At 56.5% G+C, this 27,910-nt stretch overlaps 2 protein-coding genes and 1 long non-coding RNA gene across 5 annotated transcripts in view; 2 read left to right on the plus strand and 1 right to left on the minus strand.

Moving 5' to 3' along the window:
• Positions 1-1,068: 1,068 nt before the first annotated feature.
• UBE2T (ubiquitin conjugating enzyme E2 T) lies at positions 1,069-4,310 on the minus strand. Of its 2 annotated transcripts, XM_037070561.1 has the most exons (7): positions 4,212-4,283; positions 3,369-3,526; positions 2,809-2,878; positions 2,377-2,482; positions 2,177-2,275; positions 1,978-2,061; positions 1,069-1,450 (listed from the first exon to the last, which is right to left on the minus strand). In XM_037070561.1, exons 2-7 carry the CDS (start codon positions 3,472-3,474, stop codon positions 1,325-1,327), a joined length of 591 nt encoding a protein of 196 aa, XP_036926456.1. In that variant the 5' UTR covers positions 3,475-3,526; positions 4,212-4,283; the 3' UTR covers positions 1,069-1,324. The 2 variants fall into 2 exon arrangements, with proteins under 2 accessions (XP_036926456.1, XP_036926457.1); XM_037070562.1 differs by lacking the exon at positions 2,177-2,275 and having other exon boundaries at positions 4,212-4,310.
• Positions 4,311-4,660: 350 nt separating this feature from the next.
• Positions 4,661-6,034, plus strand: LOC119003935 (uncharacterized). The gene is made up of 2 exons (XR_005070082.1): positions 4,661-5,127; positions 5,283-6,034. It is a non-coding gene; the product is annotated as an uncharacterized LOC119003935 (long non-coding RNA).
• A 2,318-nt stretch (positions 6,035-8,352) lies between these two features.
• The window catches only part of PPP1R12B (protein phosphatase 1 regulatory subunit 12B), a 74,120-nt gene continuing 54,562 nt past the window's right edge, over positions 8,353-27,910 (plus strand). The window contains exons 1-2 of one of the 2 annotated variants that reach the window (XM_037070557.1): positions 8,353-8,796; positions 26,798-26,928. In XM_037070557.1, the coding sequence (XP_036926452.1) occupies positions 8,521-8,796; positions 26,798-26,928 (407 nt within the window). In that variant the 5' untranslated portion in view covers positions 8,353-8,520. The remainder of the gene's footprint in view (positions 8,797-26,797; positions 26,929-27,910) is intronic. The other variant, XM_037070560.1, reaches the window with a different exon arrangement.

Below are 27,910 nucleotides of genomic sequence, written 5' to 3' on the forward strand. Positions count from 1 at the left end.
CCGCTGGGCTTTAGGAAGGGACAGGAATGGGTTCCGGGGAAGTCGGGAACCGAGGAAATGGGGCATGGAGGGAACTGGCGTGTTCAGTCTCTGCTGTCCTGTTGCAGTCGATCCACGTCTCGCCCCCCGAGCTGGGGCCGCAGTTGTCCTGCGGCAGGCGAGGGCGGGCCCGGGGACTCACAGGGGGCCGTCAGGAGCGGCCTGCTCAGATGCTTTCCCATGAGGGCACCTTGCCACGGGGTCACCGCTGTGGGGGACACACACGGGGACCTGACGGTTCTGCTACCTGCCATCCTCAAAGTCTTCCGCTCAGCAGGGCAACCTCCCCCCACTTCACCTGACTTCTGTTCCACCTGCTTTCTGTCACCTAACAGGAGGACGCGGACAAGCCACGTGCACCCACGATCTTGAGTCGGGGGGCAGGTCTAGCACCCCACTGTTCCAAGCAGGGCGTGCCTTGAAATGGAGCCAGGGACAGGTTGGGGCTCAAAGAACCCCTGACTTAAATTCAGTTAGGCCAATCCGCGTCTGAGCACCTCACCACCGCACTCTAAAACACTAGCACAAGCCTGGGCACACAGGAGGCGCCCAGTGGGTACTCGTGTTTTTTAAAATTATTATTTATTTATCTTTATAGGGGAAGGGAAGGAGAGAAGGAGAGAAATATCAATGAATGGTTGCCCCTTGTGCATTCCCTCCTGGGAACTGGCCTGCAACCCAGGCATGTGCCCTGACTGGGAATCAAACCACGATCCTCTGGTTTGCAGGCCTGCGCTCAATCCACTGAGCTACACCAGCCAGGGCCCAGTGGGTACTTGTTGAAAGGCACCCACAGCGATTCTGATCAGCAGTACAACTCCCAGAATGCGGACGCTGCAGAGGTGAACAGAGTGCGCGTTCCCGCAGGTGCTCGCTGCGCTGACTGCGGGCCCTGCAGCCCCGGAAGGCCCGGGGGAGACGGCAAGTCGGCAAAGCTAAGGACAGCAACTGCAGCTGCTTTCGCTTTCTCACCGAGTGGCGAGCGCGCTGACCAGTTCACTCCCAGACACACATTTGGGACAAATACACTCAGCATTAAGTGATCCTTTATTTTTCAGGTTTAAAATGTCTCAAAATACATATGTACAAGCTAAACAAACTCCACTAGAGAACCAGTGATGGGCAGAACACATAAATACACGAGGCCTGCTTTATACGGCACAAACGCAACGTCATCAAATACAAGGAAACCAGGTGAGGTGGGCGGGCCAACCAGGCCGCCCTGGTCCAAACGCAGACTCTGCCGGGCCAGGGTCAGGGCCAGGACCAGGGCCAGGGCCAGCCGCTACACATCGGGGCGGGCTTTCTTCTCCCTGCCTCCCAGCTGCCCAGCCTTCCTTTTCTCTGCTGTGTTCTGTGCTGCTGAGTCACCGGCCGCTGGTGGGGTTCCAGGCATCTCCTCCTCGCCAGCCTGAGGAGGAAAACCCGAGGCTCAGGACGGAACCACGGAGCCCCGGGCAGCGCCTGCAGGGCCTTCTCTGCGGCCTCTGGGCTGGGCACTCCCTCAAGTGGCTTGGTGCCGGGCGTCAGCGTGTTGCGTGTTTCTCCCCCACAGGTGGCCCTCACCGCCCCTGAGCTCACCCCCAAGGAAGCCGCCGCTCAGCAGGGACAGGGAGCTCACCCTGTGCTCCCGCACCGTGGGCTCAGGAAATGAGGACGCGTGCCACTCGCGTGGGGAGTCTTCCTGCTCCCGCAAACGGGCGGAGAAAGTCCACACCCCGCCCTCCTGCACCCTCACCCTGGCACCTCCTGCAAACGGTTCCAGCAAGAAGTCTCAGGGGGAGACTCTTGAGTGTCTGAGTTGCCCCTCCCTAGCCCCACCACCCCCAGGGATCTTCGTCACTCGGTGGCTGCCTGCTCCCTGGTGTCATTAATGGGTGACAACTCCCGCCCACCAGACGATGGCAGCAGAGAGTCCGAGCCATGCGAACGCCTCACCATCTGTCTCTGCCTCGCATGCTTCTCTGTCCACTGCCGAGCATTGTCCAGGAAGATGGGCTTGTTGTATTTAAACTCTGCAGACTGAGACAAAACCAAAGGGGAGAGTCAGGGGAGGGAAGGAGGACCTGCCGGGGTACGCTTTGGAGCCCAGCAGCCTTGCTGATGGAGTCAGAGGCGCAGAGCAGGGGGTACTCACAATGTCAGCCATGAGTGGGTCGTCGGGGTTGGGCTCTGCCATGAGCAGCTGGATGGAAGCCAGCACGGTGGCGATGCTGAGGGACGGCCGCCAGGCTCCCTGCACACAGGCAGCAGGGCTTTGCGTGAGCAGGGACGAGGGGCTGCAGCACCCACCTGACAGCCACATGGTGCTGCTATCAGCCCTCCACCCCCACTCACCTTGGGCGGCAGCTTGAGAATATCCAGACAAATCCTTCCCGCGGAATCAATGTTTGGATGATAGATTGGAGTCAGAAATCGGACCTGAGGCGGCTCAAACGGGTACCTTTGAAAGCACAGGACAACAGAGGACTTTCATTAAAACACTGCTTCTTAATCCATCACGAGCGGCTTCCTGGTGACCACTCAGAAAGACAGTCTTTCCTTCCCCCCGATTTTTCTTATGGCAGGTTACACACACACAGGGGAGCCTGAGACGGTGGTATTAAAACACTCCTACCCCCACCACCCGGAACAGGCCCTGCACCGTCTGAACAGTCAGCACCCAGTCACGATCAGAGAATTAACACCCAGGTCCTTTAACTCCCACATTGCTCTGTCTTCCTGCCACCGAGCTTAGCGCTGCAGGTGCAGAACCTAACCCACACTAACCTCTCAGGAACGACCACTTCCAGCGTGAACACACCTTTGTCATAAGGGGTGTTGGCTCCACCTATTATTTCTTAGAAGAAAAAAGAGGAAGTGAAGAGATGATCCAATGACCTGAATTACCACCCTGCGTGAACCCAACAACATCCCCGGCCTTGCAGAGGAGTCCGTGGGGACAGTGATGTTCTCTGGGTTTTAACCAGTCCTCAAAAAATGCGCTGCGGTCATGCCCAGACAGTGAGGGCGTCAAACTGAGCACACACAGATCAGCAGGAGCTGGAAAGGGCTGGGCACAGACTTGCTCATCATTTCCGTCTCCTGTCTGGCCTTGCAGGAAGTTAAGATGCGGACGCCCCAACCGTGGCTGCACATCAGCAAAAGTGTAGTAAAGAGCCAAGAGGAGACACCAAGCAAACCTTTTCCAAATGGGGACAGACTGGGGTAGATGGACAGGGGGAATACTTAGAGGTCGGATGGTTCCCCGCATGCGATGGGACAACTGTTCGCATTTCACCACAGCCTTCAGCCAAGGGTGCCCCCTACCCCACTCGCCCGGCACCTACGGGCGCGCAGCTGCGGCTGGTCAGCCTCCTGCCAACACGTGATGCCCGGCGGGGGCTCGGAGGCCAACAGGCTCAGCTCTCTCCGCAAGCGCGAGGCCCTCTGCATGGTCCCTGCACGCTCAGGGCTCGCGGGGGCTCACCCGGAGAAAAGGGCAGCTCTGAAACATAGAAGTGGCTGGGGTTTCGTGCACTGTCTCCATTTGGACAAACAGATGCCTCAGGAGAACCCCGTTTACGCCTTTTATTTACAGGTTTTACGGCTCCCAGCGCACGTGTGCCTAACGCGGGGATGCGGTGCACAGGCGGGGACGCGGGTGGGAGCGCTGGGAGCGCACAAATGGAGGCCCCACCCGGTCTGTGTTCGCTGGGGCTGGAGTCCTGCACCCGAGTCACGCCGCCACGCCCCCACTCCTGACGCCACGCCCACAGGTTCCGCCCACATGCGACGCCACGCCCCCACACCACGCCCCTGACGCCAGCCCGGACCTCCAGAGCCGTCCCGTGCACCGCGGACCCACGCCACGCGTCGAGGGAGTGCTTCCCTGACAGGAACAGGTCCCGTCCACCCTCCCCGCCTCACCCTCCGCTCCGAGCGCCGTCGCTGAGCCCCGACAGGCTGTCCCTGGAGGTCCCGGGCCGGTTAAGGGGCTTCTCGGTCCTCTGCGCAGCCCTGTGGTGGGCGGGGCCCAAGCCTGGGCTCTCGTCCGCTCGCCCGCCCGCCGCCTCCCCAGAGGCTGACCGTCGGGTCCCGAGGACCCCACCCAGAGGGATCTCCACACCCACGCGGGAGCAGGACGCGCACCCAGACCCACAGGGACGCCCCAACACCAACCCCTGGCTTACGCACGCGGACCACCACACAGCAAAGCCGCCGTGGACCCGCCGCCACTCGCGCATGCGCGCTACTTCGAGCGCCGGTCCTGATTGGCTCGCAGTGGGGCGGGGAGACGAGCGCAGCCGCCCATTGGCCCGCGCTCTTAGCCCCAAATTCAAAGGTGAGCGCGAGGCGCGGCGGGTTCAGGTAGGGAGCCCGCTGCTCCCCGCCCCGTTTCCCGCGGGCGGCTGGAATGGCTACGAGGAGGGTGACCGGACCGGCTCTGTGATCTGATCGGAGAAGGCGCTGGAAAGCAACCCGTGGAGGGAGCGGGAAGATTCGATGTGCTGCAGGGAGGCCGTGGCACTTCGCGGGACACGGAGGACGCGCCTAAGACCGTGGGTGGAGGTCGAAGGTGCGGCCTGAGCTCCGCGATCGGGCTGGCAGTCAGAACTCGGAACCGAACCGCGGGCTGCGGAGGCGGATCCTGCCTCCGCAGCGCGTATCCTGACCCCAGGAGCGCCTGTGGTCAGCCAAGCCTCCCGGGAGCAGGCTCACACCCGCTGGACGCCAGAGGACGGGCCTCCGGGGACACCCTGCACCCCGAACCCTCGTCTCACTGCTCTCCGCTCACCGCCGGCTTTGGAAGAGCGGTGCCACCGGAGAGAGTGCCGGCCAGCCGATACCGTGACCCCCGCAGTGACTTCTGTGCTTGGTCCACATTGGGCGGCTGGGATGTGCTTTCTCTTCCAGACTCCGCCCTGGGGACCCCGACGGCGGTCGCAGGAATGGACCAGCTAACAGTGGCTTGCGGACGACGAATGGGGCTTTGGTTATTTCCTTCCTACCCAATCTGGAGCTGGATCTCGATCTCAGGGACAGTTCTGTCTTCGGAACCGAAGTTGATTTCTTCCTGGGTGGTTCTTTTGGAAACGCCTTTAAAAGGTCTCTTAGAAAAAGCAGGAGCTGTATTGAGTCTGGTGAAGGGGTGGCGTCGGAAAACGAGCAAATACCTGTAGTTTTCAGCAACCAAATGGGAAGGATTGGCTCCAAGGACAGAGCCACAGGGGTTAAACGTGCCGTTTCCGTTTGTCCACCAGGGGGAGGCGTGGGAACGCGGGAACGGCGGCCGGGCTGAGAGATTCCAGAAACGGGGTGCGCAGGTGTTAAAAACGGAGCCGTCTACCACTGTAATTGTTACCGCGTGTATGTAGGAAATCTATGTTTCTTTATACAAGAATATACGTGCATGCATCCTAGCCCGCTCAGTACATTTAAGTGTACACAATTTTATGTATCCACAGACTTATTTGCCAGGATTTTATCACTTGCACATAAAATATATTTTCTTTAGAGTAGAATATTTATTTAGCATCTCTGTCGTGTTCAATGAGCTGAGTGTATACGTTTACTCTCAGTGAGTCATGGAAGATGTTTCAGGAAAAAACAAGTTAATTTTGTTTCAAACCACTGTACAGAAATTGTTTATTTTGGTGGCATAACATCTTTTTGCTGAGCCAGTTCAGTTAGTTAGATTAAAATAGTGCGGCTTTCCATAATTACATAGCTGGAAGACATCCCTCTCTTTCCAGGTAAGTGTGCACATAAATTATCCAAGGAACTTAGCTGCTTATATAAAACACCCAAAGAGGGTTTTGTGCTCTCACTGCTGGACTGGCCAAAGAGTCCATACAGCTTTTCCCCAAAATAAAAGACGCATTTCTCATTTTCACCAGTAACTTCATTGATTTGGATATTCCGGGCATGTCAGCTCTCTCCTGCTATTGGCTGCTAGTGGGGAGAGGCCAGGGTGCTGCTAAACGTCTTCCAATGCCTAAGACAGCCCCCCAGCAAGGCTGTAGCCAAAATGTCTGTGGCACCAAGAAACCTCGCAAACCACTTCTGACACATTCAGCCAGTCACAGCACCTTCTCCACACTGCACAAATCATTTTTATGCGTTTCAGTTGCATTTTTACCTTCCTTGAAACGAGAAAGCATAATGTGCCGAAAATGTTGCACATCTTTTTCCATCTTCAATATTAAAATGGCTGCACAAAAATTCAACAGTTTTGATAAGTTTTTTAAAACGCATGCCGATACGACAGGTGTCACAACACAATCTAACAAAGTTGTTTCGAATGACATTAAAGACAGCTAGCTAAGTGCTACTACAGCCATCCTACGGAGAAATGTAATGGACTTTTTGGCCAGCCCAATACTTAAGGGGGAAAGAAAGCAAGTAAAATAGATATGGAAGAAAGACTTCCTGGTATTGAAACTGAATTCTCCCTGTTGAAATTTAAGTTCATACCTTTGGGGAAAGTAAGGATTTGACCTGGACTTAATGGATTTTAGCTTACTTATACAACTGGAAGCAGAGATCACATTCTGAATGTGAAAAGAATACAGGCAAAAGAAATGTGACATTATTGACCCCTGAAAATTTTACCCCAATTAAAAAACCTTCATGAGAAAACTAGGCCAGTAAAATATACGGTTCGATTGTACACCTTTTTGGAGCAGCTGCTGTGTGCCGGGAACACGGTATTAAAATGAGCCACGTGGGCGGCCATCAGGCCTGCTCCCTGAGCTTCCAGCAATTCGCTTTATGCGCAGACCTTGCTCCTCTCACTTTTTGGCTTCCTTGCCAAATTGGCAGTTTAGCTGATAACGGTTTCCTAAAGAGGGTTAGGCTTATTACCTCTGTACCCTTTCCTGTTGGATTTAATGTCAGTGTTTCTTTTACCCTCCCGGGAAAGTCTTATCGAGGGCTGTGGGCAATTTTAATTACCAGAGGCTGGGTTGGAATGTTGACAAGTTATTGTACCACGTAAATCCCATACAGAACTTTTAATTGCTCTAGATGATGAGGCATGGCAAATTGACACACAGAGCAGGGAAAACAAGGAATAATATATATTATTCCCAGGTCATAAAGATGCTGGAGGACTTAATTAGTACTTATAAGTTATTTAAGAATACCTAATTAAAGCATAGTGTAGATGGATATAGTATTATTAAACAATATTTTCCAATTACATGTAACTTTTCGTTTGAGTTTCAGTTCATCTCAGGGGAAATTGTGGCAAGGGCAGATTTATTATATCGCATTAATAAGTGGGCTATAATAAAGTTTCCCTTTACAGTGGCCTAATAATTTTTGCAGCATTTTTAAATGAAAAAATTTCAACACACTGAAAAGTTTGAAGAACCTAGTAATCGTATGTGTTTTCCGTCATTGTAGATAACACGTTTAATTAATTTTGTCCAGGCCTAAGGACCTGGGGGTATAGATATTAAATCAGTCTGACGGGTTTTATTACCAAGTTCACTGTGAATATGAAAATGCCCAGTTTGCTGCCTTCGAGTTTACAGTATGCTCTCCAGTGCCTTTTTGTAGACAAGACATCCGTTCTGTCTCCTAAGAATTTAAGATTCATGCAGAGGGTCGAGGAGAAGAGAGAAGGAAGGGAACTTATTTGTTGCTGCGAGCTGATACATGCCGGGGGGTACTATTACGTGGCCTTCCTATTTGATCCACATGGATACGTTGTTACTCCCAGTTATTATTCCCATTCTGCGCTCCGGGAGACAGGCTCTGAGCGGTCACCTGACTTGTCTGGGGCTGCACCTGAACGCGCCTTTCCAGGATCACTTCCGAGCCTAGAGCCTGTGTCAAGTTCGAAGTTCGAGTGTGTAGTTTGTGATACTGTAGGTGTGTGCGCGGTCCTCTTCCCCACGCACAATGGCACTGTGGTTAAAACATGGTAACGTATTATATTTATAACGTTAGTAAAAGTCTAGATTTAGAACCAGGTACTTTCTGTCTAGTTTTCTCCAAAAGAATATAGGGCTAATTCCGGAACCCTTGCCACTTCAAAGGCCTGATGTGATCATTAGGAAGCCAAGAGTAGTTGGTAGTCATAACAAGAATAAACTACGACTCCCAAAATGCCCACAGAGGCGGCCGCCGGTGCGGGAGTCAATTCCAGCTTTGGGGCAAAGGTGACCCCGCCGGGTCCCGGGCGAAGTAGGGAGCCACACGGGTTCTGGCCCTTTTCCTGTTGCATCCAGGGATTGTAGTTCTCTCAAGGCCGAGGGGCGCCCTTGGGGCCGGTCTCCGACCACAAGTCCCGTGATGCCCCGGGGCGCAGCGCGCCTGCGTGCTGGAGCCCGGGGAGCGCGCCGGCGGCGCCAGCGGCGGAGTAGTAAAGATGGTGGCGCGCGGGTCTCCGCCTTCTGCTCCCGGCTGACGCGCTGCGAAGGAGGCGGCGGCGGCCCCCAGGGCAGCAGTGACCTCGCCGCGGCAGCGCGGCCGCTGCCGCCCGCCCGAGCGATGGCCGAGCTGGAGCACCTGGGCGGGAAGCGGGCCGAGTCGGCGCGCGCGCGGCGGGCGGAGCAGCTGCGGCGCTGGCGGGGCTCGCAGACGGAGCAGGAGTCCGCGGAGCGGCAGGCGCGCGCCAGCCGCGGGGCCCCCCGCGTCCGCTTCGAGGACGGCGCGGTCTTCCTGGCCGCCTGCTCCAGCGGGGACGCCGACGAGGTGAAGAGGCTTCTGGCCAGAGGGGCGGACATCAACACGGCCAACGTGGACGGCCTGACCGCCCTGCACCAGGTACCCGCGCGCGGCCGCCGGAGCGCCGGGGGCGGCCCCTGCTGACAGCCTCCCGGGGAGCCAGCCTCCGCCCGCCCGGCCTCTGCCGGAGGGCAGGGTGCGCGCCCGGGCCGGGGTACGGATTTCCTTCCCCTCCTCTGGCTGCGCCCGCTCCTGGGGACCCGGTCCCCGGCGTCGTCACTAGAGGTTGGCCGCCTGCGCGGCCGGTCGGCGCGCCGTGCGCCGAGTCACCCTGGGCAGTCGGTGTCGCCCGTTCGGAGAACTCGTCCCGTTCGGACAACTCAGCCTGTGTGGCAGGGCAGTCTCTGAGGTCCTTGTGCTGCGCTAGGGAGGCAGGTCTTCGCAGAGCGCACCTCTCGCCTGTCTGGCGGACCTGCGATGAGTTAGAACCAGCCCGTCTCCGGCCGCCTGCCGCTCCTATGGCGGCACCTGACCTCCGGGCGTCTTTGCCTTCAGCTTCGCCTCCCCAGGGCCTCCTGTGGGGAGCCAGCCTCCTGAGTCTCTTAGGATGTTCGGTGCTATGGAATGGCCTTTCTTTCTTTTTCTTTCTTTACGAATCCGTCTATGGTCGACACCACATGTCCTTACATAGGTGCGGTGCACAGGCTGCGGAGGACGCGACACTCCTGTGCTCAGTAATAGAGCACCTTGGCTGCCGTCCTCCTGTGCAGCAGTATTCTGCCAGCACGGCTGTCATAACCAGCTCCACCCCCACCCACCCCCAGGTGGAACTTCACAGTTGTTGCGGTGAGCTAAGCGCTGGACACCCACTCATAATCTTTCTTATTGTCCTTCTTCTGCGGTCAGTGCAAAGTGAATGCGTTGGTGTGAGAATCGACTTTGAAATAATCATTCAATCTGTTGTCACCCTCTCCCCTCAATGTACAGCCAACAGCTTAAAATTCCTCCTCATGATGCTGGCAGCTTCTCTTTCAGGTGGAGGAACCTTCTTTCTTTTCTTCCATCTGTAGCCCTTTCCTTCCTGCTCATGATTGTGTCCCTGGGGCAGCCAACACTGGTCTGGTCCTCTGCTGCTGGAAATCGTTTCTCGTTTGACCACCTGTGGGTCTCAGCAGTGGTCCTGGGTCGTGGGTGTGGCAGGTGGGGCTGCTCTCACCTTGCAGAAACTCGGAAGACTTTCACCTGGGCGGGGTTAAAAAGGGAACTAGGTATTGACTTTTCAGATTTAAATTCCAGAGCTTCCTCTTCAGAAAAATACCTAATAAGGAGTTGAATGTAAATGCTGATCTAAGATAGATGCGCATGGGCCTATGCTCATTATCTGAAATGTCTGAACTCTGGGTTCACAGAGGACAGCGGATGCCCTGTGGCCCCTGTGGCCCTCTCTCCGGTCGCTGTTCTCTGGAGGCACACGTTCCCAGTGCAGCGCAGAAGCCCCGTGCAGTGTAAGGCGAATGTGCCAGCAGGGTCCGATCTTGACCCTGAGAGAAGTGCCTGCTCTGCCGGGGTCCCCTTGGGAGCCCTTCCTCCCACTCCAGCCCCCTGAGTTCCTGATCCTTCTCCTGGGCTGACCTTGGTGCCCGCCTCCCTGAGCTCCTACCCCAGACTGGGAAGTGTAACTTCTCTGAGCTAACATGCTCTTCACAGTCAGTAGGCTCCTCCCATGGGAGAGGAAGGAGATGACAGCCGTGGATAAGAAACAAAAACAAACCCCCCACACACAGGACAGTTGGCCTTCCATGCCCGTGGGTCCCAAGCATCGACCAAGGGGCTTCGCATTCCTCCATCCTCGCCATCAGCAAGAGACAAACACAGCTGAAGGCGAAGCTGCTGGGAGATTTCGGGTCCACCTGGCCTCTGTTGAGAGACCATCTCTTTGTCTGAACCTAGAAAGGGACCTTTATTGGCCGAGGGACTCTGACAAGTCAGCCCCTGCACAGTTCTAGCCCATGTCCCCGGCCCAAAGGGCTTGGGTGCATCAGGTCCCCTCAGTGAGGCTGGAGCTGCCAGCAGCTAGATAGCCTTGTCACTGACCGGCCTTCTCTGAGACGGACAGCGGCACGGCGATCTGAGTTACGTGGTTGGAATGGCCTCTGTCATACAAGCAGGATGTCAGTTACCAGGGTACTGGCTTCCTTTCTCTGCTGCTGTGCGGCCCCTGGACCAGCTGTGGCTCAGCATCCTGGTGCCTTGGGAGAAACCACCAGGTGAGACTGGGCTGTTCGCCTTTGCCCACAGGTGACACTGCATGATTTGCTCCTCCGGTTGGGGTGCCCCGATGCTATTGGATTGGCCAAAAAGCCCGTATGGGTTTCTATGCCGATTACTGTATTGATATGGATATGTCCGCTCTCTCCTGCTGTTGGCTTCTAGTAGGAAGAGGTCGGGGTGCTGCTAAACTTCCAGTGCCTAAGACAGCCCCACCGCAAGGGACTGTGTGTCAAAATAGCAGCAGTGCCAAGAAACTCCGCAAACCGCTTCTGACACATTGATCAGCCCCAGCACCTTCTGCACACGCAGATCTTGTCTGCCCGGGTCCGTTGCATTGTTACCTTTCTGGAAACAGTAAAGCGTAATGTGCTGAAAATGTTGCACGTCTTCTTCCATCTTCAGTATGAAAATGGCTGCACAAAAATTCAACAGGTTTGATACAGTCTCTTTTTAAAATTTAGGCTGATAGGATGGTTGTCACAATGCAGTCTGAATTGTTTCAAATGAAGTTAAAGACAGCTAAGCGCTACTGGAGCCATCGTGTGGAAAAAACGTCATGGCCTCTCTGGCCAGCCCAGTCCTTCTGACTTGGAGACCTTTCTTTGCGTAGGACATGAGGTCCTCGAGTCAAAGATAACAAGCTCCAGGGAGCCTACGAATCATACTGGAAATAGCCAGGGGTGGAAGTATCTCAGAGGTTGCACCTGCTCTGATGAGAGCCCGAAGCTGGTGCAGACTGATGGAGCGGGGGTGAGTCAATCCAGGTTTGGGTGCGTGCCCTTAGCTTCCTGGCATCTTCAGTGAAACAGGCATTAATCTGATGACCTAACTGTTAGAAGCAGTTGCTTGCTCACAGAGGAATTCCCATTTCATTTTATACGTGTATTACAGGGCACAATCCGTGAGCTAATAATTCTGGAAGGCTGGTACCTTTTAAAATTTCTTTTATTTCTTTTGCAGGGTTGAGTATTATCATCCATCTTGGTATCCCTAGTATTATAATCTTGGGTGCCAATAGGCCTCGGTACAGGCTCAGACAACTGTATCTACCCAGTTACTGGGCTGCTTCAAGAGGCAAGTGCTTGCTTTTGGGAAGAGACTTGCTGGAACTTGTGAAGTTGAGTGCCGGCTTATTCCTGCAGAGCAGATTTTGGTATATCTCTCTGACGGTCCCTGTGGACCTTGGAACCAGGCTGACGAGTCTTCCTTTAGAGGGGCACCTCGGGACTCGCAGCCTTCCCCACTTGCCAGCTTGTGTGGGAAAGCACTCTGTGCTTCCTGTTCCTTGTTGCTTATCAGTTGATACATTTTAGAAAACAAATAGAACTTTGGGGGTTCTCTCCAGAATGGCTGGTTCCTAGTAGCATTTCTAGTGGGGAATTGGTTACATAGTGACTTTCTCTCCGTTCCGAGCGTTCTGGCTCTTTAGGGGTTGACTCAGAAGTTCAGGTGGGCTTTGGAATGGTCTCAGAGTCCCAGCTTGGACCTTAGGGTCACCCAGACTGGAATTCAGCTCCTCGTTCATTCTAGAGTGCCTCGGTCCTCGGGGAGATTACAATTACTTCTTTCTCTGGAAGAGCAGTGGAGGAAGGCACAGATGAGGGGAGGAGAAACCAGGCATTTACATTCAGAGTGGTACAGGCTGAGCAGAAGACGACCAAGAAAATGTTTAATTCAGTACAGAGTAGCACAAATGTGTGCCAGCTTGTGTGGGAAAGCAAAACTTGTGTTCTGGCCCTTTCTCTCTCGTTCCACATTCGTTCCCCCCTCCGTGCAGCCCCACCTGTGAAGGGACCACTGCCTCACCCTGTGGATTGGTGGATTCTGCCCGGCATCGGGCACCGAGGCCGTGTGGGGTGGGGTGAACCCTGCTGCTTCCGAGTGTTGTGGGCGTCTTGGCACTTTTAGTAGGTTACTTCTTCCGGCTGGTCCATGTGAGGCCTCGGGCCGTGTTGGGCATTTATGACCTTTGAAAGGGCAGTGTCAGTAGAAACGTGTGTTTGAGGACTTTTGTGGTGTTGTATGATTTTTTCCCATTAAGCATAATTTAATTTAGTCTTTTGACTTTTGTAAGAAAAAGTAAATCTGTGGTCAGTATGATTGTAACTGTAAGTTAAGGCCCCAGTGTATGACTCCTGAATAGGTGGTTTCTGGCTGCTTCAGGAGGCTCCACTGTTTGTGAGTCAAGAATGTTTTAGACTGTTAGGCCTGACAGTAGAGGCCAGAAGGTTGCCTTCATACCACTGGAAGGTTGGTTAGCTAGTTCAGACTGCTGTTCCCAGCTCAGGGTGGCCTGTGTCCCGCTCACCAGCACTGTCGCTGGAAGGCAGCCTGCAGGGAGCAGGGGTGGGGAGGTTGGTGCCTGCAGAGTATTCGCTGCCTTCCTCCTTCCACATCCATTCCCTGAGAGTCTACTTTGTGTCTGACTCTGTGCTTCTTGTTCCTTGTTGCTTATCAGTTGATACATTTTAGAAAACAAATAGAACTTTGGGGGTTCTCTCCAGAATGGCTGGTTCCTAGTATCATTTCTAGTGGGGAATTGGTTACATAGTGACTTTCTCTCCTAGCGTTCTGGCTCTTCAAGGGTTGAAGAGGAAGCCTTATATTCATGAGGATTTGTGACTGTTTTCCTCTCCACTTATGAATGAAAATGATCCTATTTATACCTTTCTATCTAAAGATGGTAAAAGGTGGGAGTTTGGGATTTTTAGCAGATCTCTAGGTGGTTTAATATAGTAATAATAAATTCAGATTAAAGGTCTCAACCCAGGATTTTATATAGGGCAAGGAACTGGAACCTCATTTGGATTTCTAATTGCAGCTTGCTCAATTTGTTGATGGGGGCAGGGGGTGGGGCTATGACTGTGTTGTTGGGTTTTTTTTTCTCCCTGCTCTTTTGAAGTGTAATGTAAACAGTGTTTCTCCCCCCCCCCCCACCATGGGAATTTATTTATTTACTTTAAAAATATATTTTGATTATGCCATTGCAGTTGTTCTATTTACCCCCTTCATTCCCCTCCACCCTGCACACTCCCTCCCCCACCATACCCCCCTTTAGTTTATGACCAGGTGTCTCAGGTTCTTTAGATTCTATATTTCCCATAGTATTCCTGCCCTCCCCCCTGTCTATTTTCTACCTACCGTCTATGCTACTTATTCTCTGTACCTTTTCCCCCCTTTTCCTCCTCCCACTCCCCTGTTGCTAACCCTCCATGTGATCTCCATTTCTATGATTCTGCTCCTGATCTAGCTGTCCTCTTAGTTTGCTTTTGTTTTAGGTGTGGTTGTTAATAACTTTGAGTTTGCTGTCCTTTTACTGTTCATGTTTTTTTATCTTCTTTTTCTTAGATAAGTACCTTTAACATTTCATATAATAAGGGCTTGGTGATGGTGAACTCCTTGAATTTGATCTTATCTGAGAAGCACTTTATCTGCCCTTCCATTCTAAATGAAAGCTTTGCTGGATAGAGCAATGTTGGATGTAGGTCTTTGGATTTCATGACTTGGAATACTTCTTTCCAGCCCCTTCTTGCCTGTAAGGTCTCTTTTGAGAAATCCGATGACAGTCTGATGGGAACTCCTTTGTAGGTGACTGTCCCCTTATCTCTTGATGCTTCTAGGATTCTCTCCTTTATTTTAATCTTGGCTAATGTAATTATGCTGTGCCTTGGTGTGTTCCTTCTTGGGTCCAGCTTCTTTGGGACTCTCTGAGCTTCCTGGATTTCCTAGAAGTCTATTGCCTTTGCCAGACTGGGGAAGTTCTCCTTTATTTGTTCAAATAAGTTTTCCACTCATGTCTGTTCCTCTTCTCCTTCTGGTACCCCTATAATTTGGATGTTGGAACGTTTAAAGATATCCTGGAGGTTCCTAAGCCTCTCCTCATTTTTTTGAATTCTTGCTTCTTCATACTTTCCTGTTTGGTCATTTCTTTCTTCCTTCTGATCCACTCCCTTGATTTGAGTCCCAGTTTCCTTTTCATCACTATTGGTTTCCTGTGTATTTACCTTCATTTCTATTAGTTTAGCCTTCATTTGTTCCTCTAATTTGTGACTAAAATCAACCAGTTCTGTGAGCATCCTGATCACCAATATTTTGAACTGTGCATCTGAGAGGCTGACTATTTCTTGGTCACTTAGAGTTACCGGCTCTGGGGCTTTGAGTTCTTGAGCCATATTTTGGCCTGTTCGTGCCTGTTACGTATGAGGAGCGGAGCCCGAGGTGTTCACTAGGGCGGGGCGACCCAGTTGCTGGGTTGTGATGCTGTGTGTGGGGGCAGGGTCAAACAGGGGCAATGGCGGTCCCTCTGCCACTTCCCGCTGCTGGGGCTGCGTGGTCCGTTTCACTGCTTGCTCCTTTGCTGGTCTATTTGCCCGTGAATGAGTGACCATGGTCACCCTGCTGCCTTGCGCCTTCCCTGGGTCCACCCTTCGCAACCCCACACCTGGGATCCGCCCAGGGCTGCCTGGGTGCCTGGGTCAGGGAATCTTTGCTGCCCGGCCCACTCCACTGCTGGCTCCGCCCCTCTTACCGGTCTGGCTGAATAGCTGTTGTCGGACTTCCGTATAGTTCAATTTTCTGTGTTTTTTTTTCATTTATTTATTTTATTTAATTCTTATTCAAGTACAGTTTAATTTTCTGTGTTTTAGCTGCGTTTTTGTTTACTAAACCTTTATTGTCTTTAAACTTGGTTGTGGGAGAAGGCACGGTGTTCCCAACATTGTTTCTTAAGTCTCAGGTTTGGAGGCACACCAGTCTCAGGCCAGTGGGACGGGGCACACCCAGCGTGTGTGTCTCCGTGTCTGTGCAGCTGACCAGCTCTAGGAGTGGGACACTGCCCGGTGCGAGGTTCCCGACACCGTGCTGGACCCCACTGTGTCCATGGTGGGGCAGCGTGGGGACTTCGGAAAGACCGTGTGCCGTGTGCTGTGCTGCAGGTTGGGACCCTGGTTGGTGGGCGTGTCTGTGCGACTGCTCATTGTCTCATGCGGGGGTGGGGTCCCCCTGCCTCCCAGGTGGTTTCTGCTTCTGGCGGATTTCTGGTGGTGCCTGCAGAAAACTCCTTGTTTGCCTCTGTTAGCACTGCTGGCAGCACATGCGAGCAGTCACCCCGCCGCAGCCCCTCTGCAGCAGGTCCTCCTCGCCACGCTGAGAGGCGAGGCCATCGGTGACGGCCATCGGTGACGTGCAGAGGTGCAGCCTGAGGCAGAGAAGCTGCGTGACTCGCCGAGGGCCTGTGGGCCTTCAGCTCCGCAGCAGCCTCTGAACACACACTTCTGGCCAGTGCTCCAAAACAGCGCCCGCAGGCCGCAGCCCCAGGCCCAACTCAGTACCGCCCAGCGTCGCTCGGCCTTCGAGCCAGAAGTGGCGTTTACATTTCTGACTGGTGGACACGGCAGAAGGAGAGCCGCAGTCCGTGGCATGGGACACTTGCCAGAATTTCAGGTTTCCGTGTCCAGGAGTGTGTGCTGGGACCAGGCGTGGTGCCAGCCCAGCTTTGTCTGTCCGCACCGGGGCAGGGAGGCCGTGGGGCCTGCGGGGCCTGCAGCACACACATCTGCCTCTGCAGGGGGCGACAGCCAAGCTTCGCTCTGAGTGCGCCAGCCGGCCTTTTGTTCTAGAACGTCGCACAGAGGACACGCGCTGGGGGCAGCACTTGGATTTACGTGCACTCATCTGTTTCAGAGTCCGTTTCCCGTTGGTCTCCTGTGTCCTCAGGGCCACGGCAGACTAGGAGGCAGGTCAGCGTGCCTGTCGTCCCGTCCGTCCCACTGCTGGGGAGCGCCATGGTGGCAGCATGGGGTGCGGTGGCCTCGGTGTCGGCTGGCCTGTGCAGCGTCTCTGACGCCCCTGCTCACGCGGAAGTCTGCCCTCCACCCCTGTCTTAGGTGGGCGAGGCTAGAGCTGGGGCCCGAGGCTTCGCCTGCAAGGAGACAGTTACCGACAGGGAGCGCAGGTGCCCGCCGTCCCAACCTCCAGCCCCCGCCGCAGCGTCGGGACCCCCAACTCGTGGGAGCCATGTGACTGAGCACGTGCCAGCCAGGGGCTCCAGAAAGCATGGTCCCACCTTCCTGTGGCCCTCCCGCCCGAAGAGGTGGGCCACTGCCCCTTGGGCTCCGGGGCAGGGGAGGGGGCGCCTGGACCACCCCCTCTCTAACAGTAGACTTTGAATTGCATTCCGGGTTCTGCTTGTCCATCACTCTACCTTTGGGACGTGAGGTTTCTACCCTGTAGTGACTCCTGAGCTTTTCCTGGGCTCAGGAACGCCTCCTCTCCACCTGGAAGTCACCGGAGCCTTCCTCATGGCCCCGGCGGCACCACCGGGCCTGTCTGCGAAGTGGGGTCCATTTCTGGGCGCCCGAGCCGGCCCTGGCTGTGTGACCATCGTCCCCTCCCCCCCTCTGGGCCATGATCCTGTGCTCAATGCTCCCGGGAAGAGACAGGGACTTAGGGTTTCTGAGCCTCAGGCACTAGCATCTTCGCTTTCGGTCTCAGCGGTGAGTTCACATCACCAGCAGGGCTGACCTCGCCCAGGCCTGGTCTTCGAAGGCGCAGCGGAGGCACAATGCCTCCTTGAGAGAGGTCCGCTGCGCTTCTGTGCGTAGCCCCCGTGGTCAGGGCCACGCAGAGGCCACTGCACCGTGCCCGGGCAGGCGCCTGTCGGAGTGCGGCCACTTGTGGAGGGGACCGTGGTGAAGGTCTGAGTGGGCCAGGTGGTGAAGGACGATGTGCGAGCAGGCATGGCCTCAGCCTGGTCAGCTCCTGGCCTCCGGCTGTGACAGCCACTTCCTGAGTGGTGTCCCCATCTCGACCTCTGCCAGCAGCCAGACTCATGTTCCCCGCTGCAGCTGTCATTCTGAGACACAGTTCTGATGGTGTCACCTCGGCTGGAAGCCTTGGGATAAGGTTGCTCTTCATCGGGGGACACGGGGACCTTCAGGCCCCCAATGTCGGGTGACCTTCAGGCGCCGCTATCCTGCCAGCGCCCTGTCCGCCCCTTTCAACCCCTTCAGGATCCCCAAGGAGGCCCTGGTCAGGCTTGCGGGTGCCCCCCCGGGGGTCTGAGCACGCTGGGCTCCTTACCCCCCAAAGCCCTGTCCCTTGTCCGCCCCCCCCCCCCCCCGCCCAGGCCTCCCTTCCCTTTGATTCTCTCGCCCCTGCCTTTTCCACTGGCCAGCTCCTCATCCTGTGTAACTCAGAGGACACTCCTTTCGGGGAAGTGTCCTCGTTATCTGCAGACAGAGGCAGTGGCTCCTCACTGGGACGATGGCACTTTGTGCTGCAGTGTCGGTTACAGAGGGCTCACTGCACCGGGACGGGAAGGGTGGTGCGAGCAGAGCACGGCCTCAGTGAGTGAGCGTGCCATGAGGACGTGGACGAGTGCGTCACCGTGGACGAGCGCACTGCCCGTGAGTTCCCGACCTGTTTTCGGTGGTGAGAGCCAGCGTCTGACCTGTAGCGCAAGGCCCATGCTGGGACGCTCCGCCCCCACTAACAACAGGCCGGGTGGGCCCCCGCACCCCACCCGCACTCCCAGGCCATGGCGGGACTCTCTTCTCTGCAGGCTCCGTCTTCCCCTGTCCCACCCCTACTCCTCCCGTCTCTCTCAGGCAGAACCAGTGGAACCTGACCGGGTCGGTTGGCCTCCACTGAAACCTCCCGCGAGTTTTTCTCAGTAGAGAAGTCCTGCCCTTTCTTGGGTGGGAAGGGGTGTTCCTGCTGACTCTTGGGGACTAGGCGAGGCTGTGGCGGTGGCGGTAATAATAATGAGAACAACAGCAGCAGCTGACAGTTGCACTGAACTCTGAGCCAGATTCTTGTCTCCACACACATTAGCGCATTCGTGACCCCCTGAAGTAGGGACTGTGATCGGTGGTTCTACAGATGAGCACACACAGAGATAGCTTGTTTCACAAACACAGCACCACTGATGAGTAGTCGTGGGCTACAGCCCTGAAGCCCGGTCGGCAGCCTGCCCGCGCAGCCAGTGCACTGGGCAGGGGTGGGGTTGCGTCCACACCTTCCTCCGTCCAGAGTCCTGCACGTGCGGAGACACAGCCGTGACAGACGGACTCACGCTGTGCTCCCGGCCTGCTCTGCAGACCCCTGATGCGGCTGTGCTGGGAAACCGGCAGCCTCTTGTTGGAGCTCTCCTTTCAGGGACAGGATTTGCAAGGCTGATTTATCCTCTCGGAGAATTTAATCTTCTCATCATTTCTTTGTGGCTTTTCCCCCTCACCCAGCTCAGAGCCCATATTGCCGCTGTCTTTCCGCAGGGCGGCTCTGACCCTGCCCGTGCCGCAGCTTTCTGGCTGTGCACACGGCTTCTGAAACACCTGTCTGGGGGCGCACAGCGGTCCAGAGCGCAGTGGGACTGTCTTCTCCCCGTGCGACCGCAGTTCGCCCCTCCTGCCAGGTTGGCAGGGTGGCCCTTGGGGTCCTCCCGTGGACAGGCAGCCACGCTCCAGGGCAAGTTTCCAGCCCACACTCCCGGCGATTGGCGTGGCCACCACAGCACCTTGATGGGGTCTCTGTGTCCGCAGTCAGTCTGGTCGACAGAGGCCCTCGGAGTCGGCCGAGCAGGACGGTCCTCGTGTGTGATGACTAGTGAGTGGGCTGAGACTGCCGCTCCCCGCAGACGCCGGGCAGCTATTTTGAGGAAGGTCAGGCCAGGCATCAGCAATGTTCCCTGTGCCAGGTGGAGTCCTGGCCAGAGCTCGGTTGGATGCCCCTAAGTTGGCAGGTGGAGAACATGCAGGTGGTTCGGCAGCCGAGCGGCTGGCCTTGTGCCAGTCGGTTCACACTGGGGTCTGGTCCCCCGTCTGTGCAGTGAGGAGGCCCAGTGCTTGTCGCCGCAGCTGCCACGTCTGCCTTCGTTTCGCAGCTTCGTGGTGCTTTATCGTTTCCACAGCGAGTCCCTCTGACTCAGTCAGTTGGGATGGGCCACTCTGGCGCTTCATGAGCCTCAGCTCGTATGTGCCGAACCTTTAGGAAGACAGCCTCGACCAGGGCTTTCTTATCTCTGGACAGGTGCTGGGGACGCTGGGGACTCAGCCCTGTGCACTCCTTGACCTGAGGGAAACTCACGCTGGGGGATTTTTACCACATTCGTTATTCCTCAAACCAGGATGGCCCACAAGACAAAGTCGAGGTTTGGAGGCCGGGAGTGTGAACCTTCTGCTCGAAGTGCTGTGGGCTTTGAGAAGACACAGCCCTTGTTTCCTGGGCTCTGTCTCCATCCTTCCTGGGCTCGGTCTCCATCTGCCTGCTTTGACACCTGCCTGGGTGACAGGAGTCACACTGGATGTGGGTGGGGCCTGGAGGGCTGGTCTCGGTTCAGTGCACACACGTGGGGGATGGGGAAGGGGGAGGGAGACGCTGGCAGGGTAGGGGCTTGGGCCATTAGGAGGTTCTGGTTGGATCCAGAAGGAGCATATTTTTGGAATCTAAATATTGTCAACTGCTCTCAACTGCAGGGAGGTGTCCTCTGGTCCCACGTCATAAATGTTTGCAGTCTTGGGCACAGTACCCCAGTCTCCTGAGAACAGAAACCCTGTGTGACACTCCACGGAAAATTCTTTACCTCCGTCATCTCTCTTGGCTCTCTTTCCTGACAGGCTCCGGATCCGCATCCAGAGCCTGCCTGACTGCTGAGCACATAATCAGATATATAGTTCTCGCCCTCAGAAGCCAAACTGTGTGTGCCAGGGAGTCGTCAGTCTTTCACACCGAACGACCGTGCTGGTGTCACCTGTCATGTTGGAGCCGACTGTTGCTGTGATGCTCACTCAGGCCGTCATTACACGGTTATCCTGACGCCATTACACTGTATCACGATGGGGGGTGGGGTGGGAGACAGGCGGTTGTTACAGTGTATCCCAGCGGGGGTGGGGAGACAGGCGGTCGTTACACTGTATCACAGTGGGGGTGGGGGGACAGGCGGTCGTTACACTGTATCACAGTGGGGGTGGGGAGACAGGCGGTCGTTACACTGTATCACAGTGGGGTTGGGGGGACAGGCAGTCGTTACACTGTATCACGTCAGGGGTGGGGAGACAGGTGGCTGTTATGCTGTATCACAACCAGAGTAGAGAGACAGGCGATTTTCTTTGCCTCTTCCAGCTTCTGTGTGTGGCCTCATAACTCCAGTCTGTGGTCACATTCCCTCTTTTTCTGTCTTGTGTCATGCCTGCCCCTGTCTCTTATAAGGACATTTGTCATTGGGTTTAGGACCCACTTAGATAATCCACTCTGCGTCCTTAACCACACCTGCAAAGACCCCTTTCCAAGTGCAGCCCCTGCAGCAGTTTGGGGGACTGGGACGTGGATGAGCTGGGGGCACTGCTCAGCACGCTGCGGCAGGGGCAGGGTGCGGGGACAGTGCACACAGCTGCGGGGCCGCATGTGCAGCACCGACCTGGGGAGGGCCTCGCGCAGCCTGCAGCGTGGGCTCGGCGGGTCTGGGTGACCCTGGATGACGGAGCATCAGCTGAGAGTGCGGACAGTGGGACTGCCCGTGCTCCCGAGGGTGCTCTTGTGTCACCCAACAGATGTGCGCCTGGTGCCCTCCAGGGTTCGGGCTGCACCAGAGGGCGCACAGTGGTGACTGTGGAAGGCTGTAGAGGCCACAGGAGTTTGGCATGTGGCTGGTAAATTGAAGCAATTACGGTCTTTGCGAGCATTCAGGGTGTTCAACGTGAAGTTGGAAGTGTGTGGTCTGGAGGAGTATGCGAACCCCAAGTTACAGAGTCCTGGACGGGTTGTTACTGTTGTTGAGTCTGGGGGAGGATGCGAACCCCAAGTTACAGAGTCCTGGACGGGTTGTTACTGTTGTTGAGCCTGGGGGAGGATGCAAACCCCAAGTTACAGACGTCCTGGACGGTTGTTACTGTTGTTGAGCCTGGGGGCTGGGGGAGGATGCAGGACCGGACCGTGGGAGGTGTGCACTGGGGATGGCTCTGAGCATCAGTGGCGCCGGCCGGCACTTGTGTCGGCGAGGTTCCTGGGAATCCAGGCAGGTGTGGGCTGCAACACCCAGGCAGGTAGGCGTGTCGCCTGCCCAGGGCCCCCGGAGCTGGGCTTTGTGGGGAAGGGAGTCGCAGCAGCGTTCTGAGACATGGCAGCAAGGTCAGCCCCTGCAGCCAGTGGCACTTGGTGGCGGTGACAGTTGCAGGCTATTTTGGGACTGGAGGAGGCTCTGTGCTGTGAGGCCTCTCTGCGGTCCCAGAGTGAGCTCACCCACCTCCCCGGGGTTCCGTGGGATCCAGTCGTTTCCTTGGAGAGAGCTTTCCGTTGCCAGGGAGACGTGACACTCCCACCTCAGGAAGCTTCAGACCGTTACCGGGCAACACCTCTGATGGCTCTCTGGACTAATAACTAAGCAAGAGGTGGTGAAACGCCATCTCTTTCTTAAGGAGCTTCACACAGCTGTTTCTGCAGTGGTGCTGTGTCCCCAGGAGGTGGGCGTGGACCGCAGCAGAGGGAGCCGTGCCTAGAGGCAGGAGCGCTCTCCACTCCGGTCCTGAGCAGCGTCGGGACCTTGTTCAGCCTCCTTGGCCTGCTCAGGCACAGGCAAGGCCCATCCACCTGGCGGTCAGGGCAGCTTGCGTGGAGGCCAGCGCTGGGGCCCATGGACCTGGACGCAGTGGTGCGGACGAGTCGGTGCCTGCCGTGCTGCGGTCTCGGGGGAGGCAGCACGGCTGCAGGTGGTGTGAGCCGGGGCATCTGCCTCAGTGTCGCCGGCGCTGCGGAGGCTTTCAGGGGCTCTCTGTTCTCCTCCGCGGCCTCAGCCGAGTTCCTGCCGCTGGAGCCTCAGAGGCAGAGGAAGGAAGGACAGAGCAGTCACTCCAGGACGTCTCTGCTAGCAGGGCTCTCCAGCAGTGGCTCTCAGCTTAGCCCCTGCACGTGCTGGTTCCCCCTTGGAGCTCCCGCACTTAGGGTCCCGCAGGATGCTGGACCTCAGAGGGGGGTTCTGAAGTTGGACTGCAGCTCGCCCCGAGGTCTTGCCAGGCCAGAGGCACTTTTGACCCTCTGCCTCCCTGCCTGCGTGGGCTCTGAGTGGGGGCGGCAGGGGCGGCGCCACTCACTGGACTGTTGGCTAGAAAACAGCCGTGGTGCCGGGCCGCAGTGTTCGTCTCTTCTCGCCCCTTACAGTCCCGGGAGGCCTGGATGCCTCTGTCCCCACCTCACCCAGAGTCAGCTCACGGCAGAGCTGGGCAGGCCCCTCTGCCTGCGCCCCGGCTGGCCCTGACCCACTCCAGCCCTGTGCTTGAGCCCCTGGGGCCAGTTCAGTGCTCAGCCTGCCCTACTGTCACTGGGGTGACTGTGGAGGGACCCCGCCAGGTCTCCGTGCAGATCAGGCCAGCGTATGGCAGTTCTCTGAAGCTCCTGTGAGAATCCTTCCACAGGGCCATGAAACCCAAAGGGAGGAGGGCCCAAGTCCTGATGGGGGAGGAGCCTGAGACGGGGGAGGAGTCAGAGGGACGGAGGGGCGGGGCATGCTACCAGCAGACACCGCACGGGCTTCTTTGAGGCCCTGTCTGCTGTCGCCTTCGGGGGCAGAGGCGGCTGTTGGAAACGGAAAGTCCGCCCGGTGGGGGCGTGGCCACTGCAGCTGAGCCTGGAGACCCTTCTCTCAGAGCCAGGGAGACGGCGCCGCCAGGCGAGAGGCCCAGTGGCGGGCCCAGTTGGGGCAGCACAGCGGGCCCTCGTGACGCGGGGCTTTCTCGGGGCCTGGGCGGCATGTGCTTAGCCTCCGGGACACTTTCTCCCCCTCGGTCTTCAGTGCCTTTTTGGAAAGTAGCCCCTCATCCCTTCACTTGAAAGTCTTCCTGGACAGGTCTCCTCGAGGCACTCGGCAGCGGCTGGTCTCAACGCTGCCCCGGGGCAGATGTGCCGTGTCCGCAGGACTCGGCAGCGAGCGTGGTTTCGAAGTGCTGCGCGTGGTGGCCGGGTGCAGAGCAAGTGGACAGCGCTCATCACGGCAGGTCAGCCTGCCAGGAGCGACCTGGAGGAGGTGTGGCCTGGGAGCCACTTGCTGGGAATGGGCCGTCACGGCCCCAACCTCAGAGGGTGGCTGGGAGGGATGTGTTACCGCGGAACCCAGTCTAGGCTGGTGTGTTCGGTGACCTCACTGGTTGTCGAGGGACCAGATGGCGTGGGGGAGACTAGCAAAGGTGCTGGGCGTAGCCAGGGTGACCTGGTCCCGTGTTCGTGTAAATCGGGTCAGCCTGTTTTTGTTGGTGCCCTGGTGCTGGGCGGGCAGACAGACATGTGGCTCATCTCGGGGTGGGTGGCCATGCGGCTCCTGGAAAAACTCGGGTCACAGTGTCCCGCTGGCGCTCTCCCCAGTCTTCCCGCAGTGACTGCTGCCGGCTGAACAGTTGCTTGGCGTCACCGAAACGTGCCTGGTGGCAGGGGTGGAGGAGCACAGCAGTTCTCCAACTGCGTTCTCAGCATTGCCCCACACTCTGAAACTTTGTTCAGAACTTTGGAGAGTTTTTGTTCATATGGCTTATTATGTATCACTGAGACGTTTAAAAAATATGTACTCGTTAAGTCACTTAAAATAGGAATAACTTATTGCAGGATAATATAAATCACCTGTTTTAATTGAAATAGTTATATATTGTGCTGGCCAAAAAGCCTGTTTAGTTTTTTCCCTAAAAGACACATTTTTCATTTTCACAAATAATTTTATTGATTTGGGTGTTTTCAATGTGTCGGCTCTCTCCTGCTGTTGGCTGCTGGTGGGCAGAGGCCGGGGTGCTGCCAGCATCTTCCAACACGTAGGACAGCCCCCCAGCAGAGGGTCATTTGGCCCAAATGTCTGTAGTACAAGAAACTTCACAGACCTTCACTGAACTTCTGGCGCGTTCAGTCAGTCACAGGGCCTTCTCCACACACTGCACAAACCTTTTTTTGCGTTTTAGTTGCATTTTTACCTTTCTTGAAATAATAAACCATAATATGCCAAAAATGTTGCCTATTTTCTTCCATCTTTAGTATTAAAATGGCTGCACAGAAATTCGCCAGTTTTGTTACGTTTTTTAAAAAATGCACACTGGTACGACAGCTGTCATGATACGCTCCAACTGAGATGTTTCAGATGAAGTTAAAGATGACGAGGCGCCACTAGAGCCGTCGTGCAGAAAAAAAGTACCGGACTTTCACTCACAAAAGTAATGACGAGTGGCTTTACCTTATGTTTTTACAAGTCCCTTTTAATGTCTGGATTCAATTTGTTCGATATGGGGTTTTGACTGAAGTCGTAAAGGAAAACTGGGCTCACGTAGGCAGTATCTGGAAAGGGAAACGTATGAAACAGCTGCCCGGGCCGTGTGGGCACCTTCTTGGGTTGGCGACCAGACCGGAGAGCCTACAGCAGCGGCAGGTGGGGAGAGGCCCCGGCAGGGCCGTCCGTGCTTCGACTCTGGATGAGTCGCTCCCCTGTGCGGTTTTCTAGCACTGTGCGTGCGGTGGCTTGGGACACCGGGCCCACTGTGCCGCGCCGGTCGCCCAGGCTCACCCCGTTTTGCAGGACCCCAAGTCTCAGCCATGGCGGGAGGGCACCACACTCTCGGTGGTGGCTGTTTCCCAAATCCGAGTGGCGGAAACACTGGCTGCTTTCTTTCCACTCTCAGGTGGGCAGGCGTGCTGCGTCCCCTTCCAGGTCTCGAGTGTGCCGTGTCTGTCGGTCCTTGGAGTGACACCGACGCTCCGCGAAGGGAGTGGCTGGTCCCTCTTGCGAGTCGGAGGCACCCGAGCTTTTCCTCAGCGACAGGTTTGCCCAGGCGCCGTGTCCTCCCCACCTGGCCACTGCCAAGGGCCGAGGGCCAATAGAGCCAGTGACCTCTGCTGTTTGAGCAGGTGGCGCCGGCTCTGGGGCAGGAGCGCCGGTGTTGGCGCTTGGGCGCCCACGGGCAGTGGAAGGGCCACGGCCCTGCTGCTGCTGCTGCTGGGAAAGTCAGTTTGGTCTGGATGCGACCCGACCCGAGGCTCGTGGAGGACAGGCGGCCTTCGTCAGCGCAGCTTCTCCTCCTCTTCGGTCTGTGGACATGCTATGACAGCCTGGTTACTGAGGTCTCTGGCCAGAGAGCTGTGCTTCCCCTGCTGTTCGGGGACGGGCAGCAGTGGGTCCCTAACTGCCCATAACCACAGACAAACTTCGCCGTGCTGTGTGAGGACAGTCAGAAAATGAGTGTGAGCCCCGGCTGGGGTGGCTCCGGGGACTGAGCGCCAGCCTGCAAACCCAAGGGTCACGGGCTGGATTCCCAGCTGGGGCGCATGCCTGGGTTGCGGGCCAGTAGGTCCCCAGTGGGGGGCGCTCGGGAGGCCACCACACGTGGATGTTTCTCTCCCTCTCTTTCTCCCTCCCCTCCCCTCTCTCTAAAAATAAGATAATAAAATTTTTTGAAAAAAAGTACACAGGAAAGGTCTGTTTCTTGTGCCTGGCGTGCTCACCTGTCCCTGCGCACTCGGCCGGGCTGGCGGGGGCCCCACCCTTCAGAAGCGAGCCCGTGGGTCGCAGGGTCGCTTTCTATAGAGCCGTGACGGGGCCGCCTGCCCGCTCCCAGCAGCCAGGACCCTCTGTCTCCGTCCAGCCCACTAGTGGCGTCAGTAAGGCCGTGTCCTCCTGCCTGGTTCACACTGGGGCTGGGAGGAGGGAGACACTCGGGTTCACACCAGCCCGTGCAGCTGAGGGGCCACGCCCTGGGTGCCCTTACGCAAGAGTCAGAGGCTTGTGTCGTCAGGGCTGCTGTGCGCCGGCGCCCAGAGGCGTGCAGCCGGGCTCAGCGAAGGCTCTCGGGTGACGACGGGCTTCTCTGTGCAGGCCTGCATCGACGAGAACTTCGACATGGTGAAGTTCCTGGTGGAGAACGGGGCCAACGTGGACCAGCAGGACAACGAGGGCTGGACGCCCCTCCACGCGGCGGCCTCCTGCGGCTATCTCAACATCGCAGAGTGCGTGAGCCTCTCCTGCTCCAATCTCGGTCTCCGAGTAGTTACACCGCTCTCTGTTGAAAATTTCAAAAGCAGAGAGCTGACTTGTTTTTAAGGAGTAATCGATACTGTAGCTGCTAAGTCCACAGGGTTTTTGTCGTTGTCGGGGTGGGCCTCTGTCTCCCTCCCTCCCTCCCTCTGAAGAGCAGCAGCAGAGGCCGCCTGGGGCCGAGGAGGTGGCGGGGACAGAGGCTGTGCTTTCCGAGGGAGTAGTGACTGAGCTCATGGGATTTTCCAGCCTCTGGGCAACTGTGCAGGTTCTTAGGGAGCAGTGAGTATTATTTCATAGGTTGGTTGTTATTTTCGTTCAGGAAAAAGTGTGAAACTAAAGGGGTTTTTACTCTTTTTCTAAGAATGGTTCAGGAAGGTGGCCGTACCTAACAGTAATATCTTCCCGAATTCCGCTTCACCATAATTCAGAGTACTTTCTGGAAACAAGGCTTCTGGACCATGGGCCTCAAAACAGGTCAAAGAGGCAACAGCGGGGCCCAGGCGCCGTGATCCCGACCCCCCAGGGATGGGGGGGGACGCCGAGCGGAGGTCAGCCGGTGTCGTTCAGGCCACACTCTGGAGGCCAAGAGGAGAGAGTGCCAGGCGCTCGGCAGTGGCTGGGGGAGGGGAGACACCACAGTTCAGTCTGTCACAGCAGGAAAGAGCCACTGCTGGCAGGGTGTGTCGGGAGCAGGAAGGGGCGTGGTTTAGCAGAGTGGGGGGGGGCAGCCAGCTGGAAGCGTTTGCTGAGTGCCTACTGGGCACACCGTGGGCACATTTCTTTTCTGGGGAGGGGGAGGTGTGTTTGAGGGGTCCTGGGGGTGAAGGGGAGGAGCTGCGGTGGGTGGGAGTGCGGGGTCAGCACCAAGGATGCCAGGCACCGCAGGTGTGTCCGTGGGAGGCTAGCGTTGGCCGCGAGGGCCCAGGCTCAAGGAGTGAGGCCACACAGGAG

This window comes from Sturnira hondurensis, unplaced genomic scaffold (genome assembly GCF_014824575.4).
Source record: "Sturnira hondurensis isolate 20B ecotype Veracruz unplaced genomic scaffold, ASM1482457v3 Scaffold0018805, whole genome shotgun sequence".
Taxonomy (NCBI): domain Eukaryota; kingdom Metazoa; phylum Chordata; class Mammalia; order Chiroptera; family Phyllostomidae; genus Sturnira; species Sturnira hondurensis.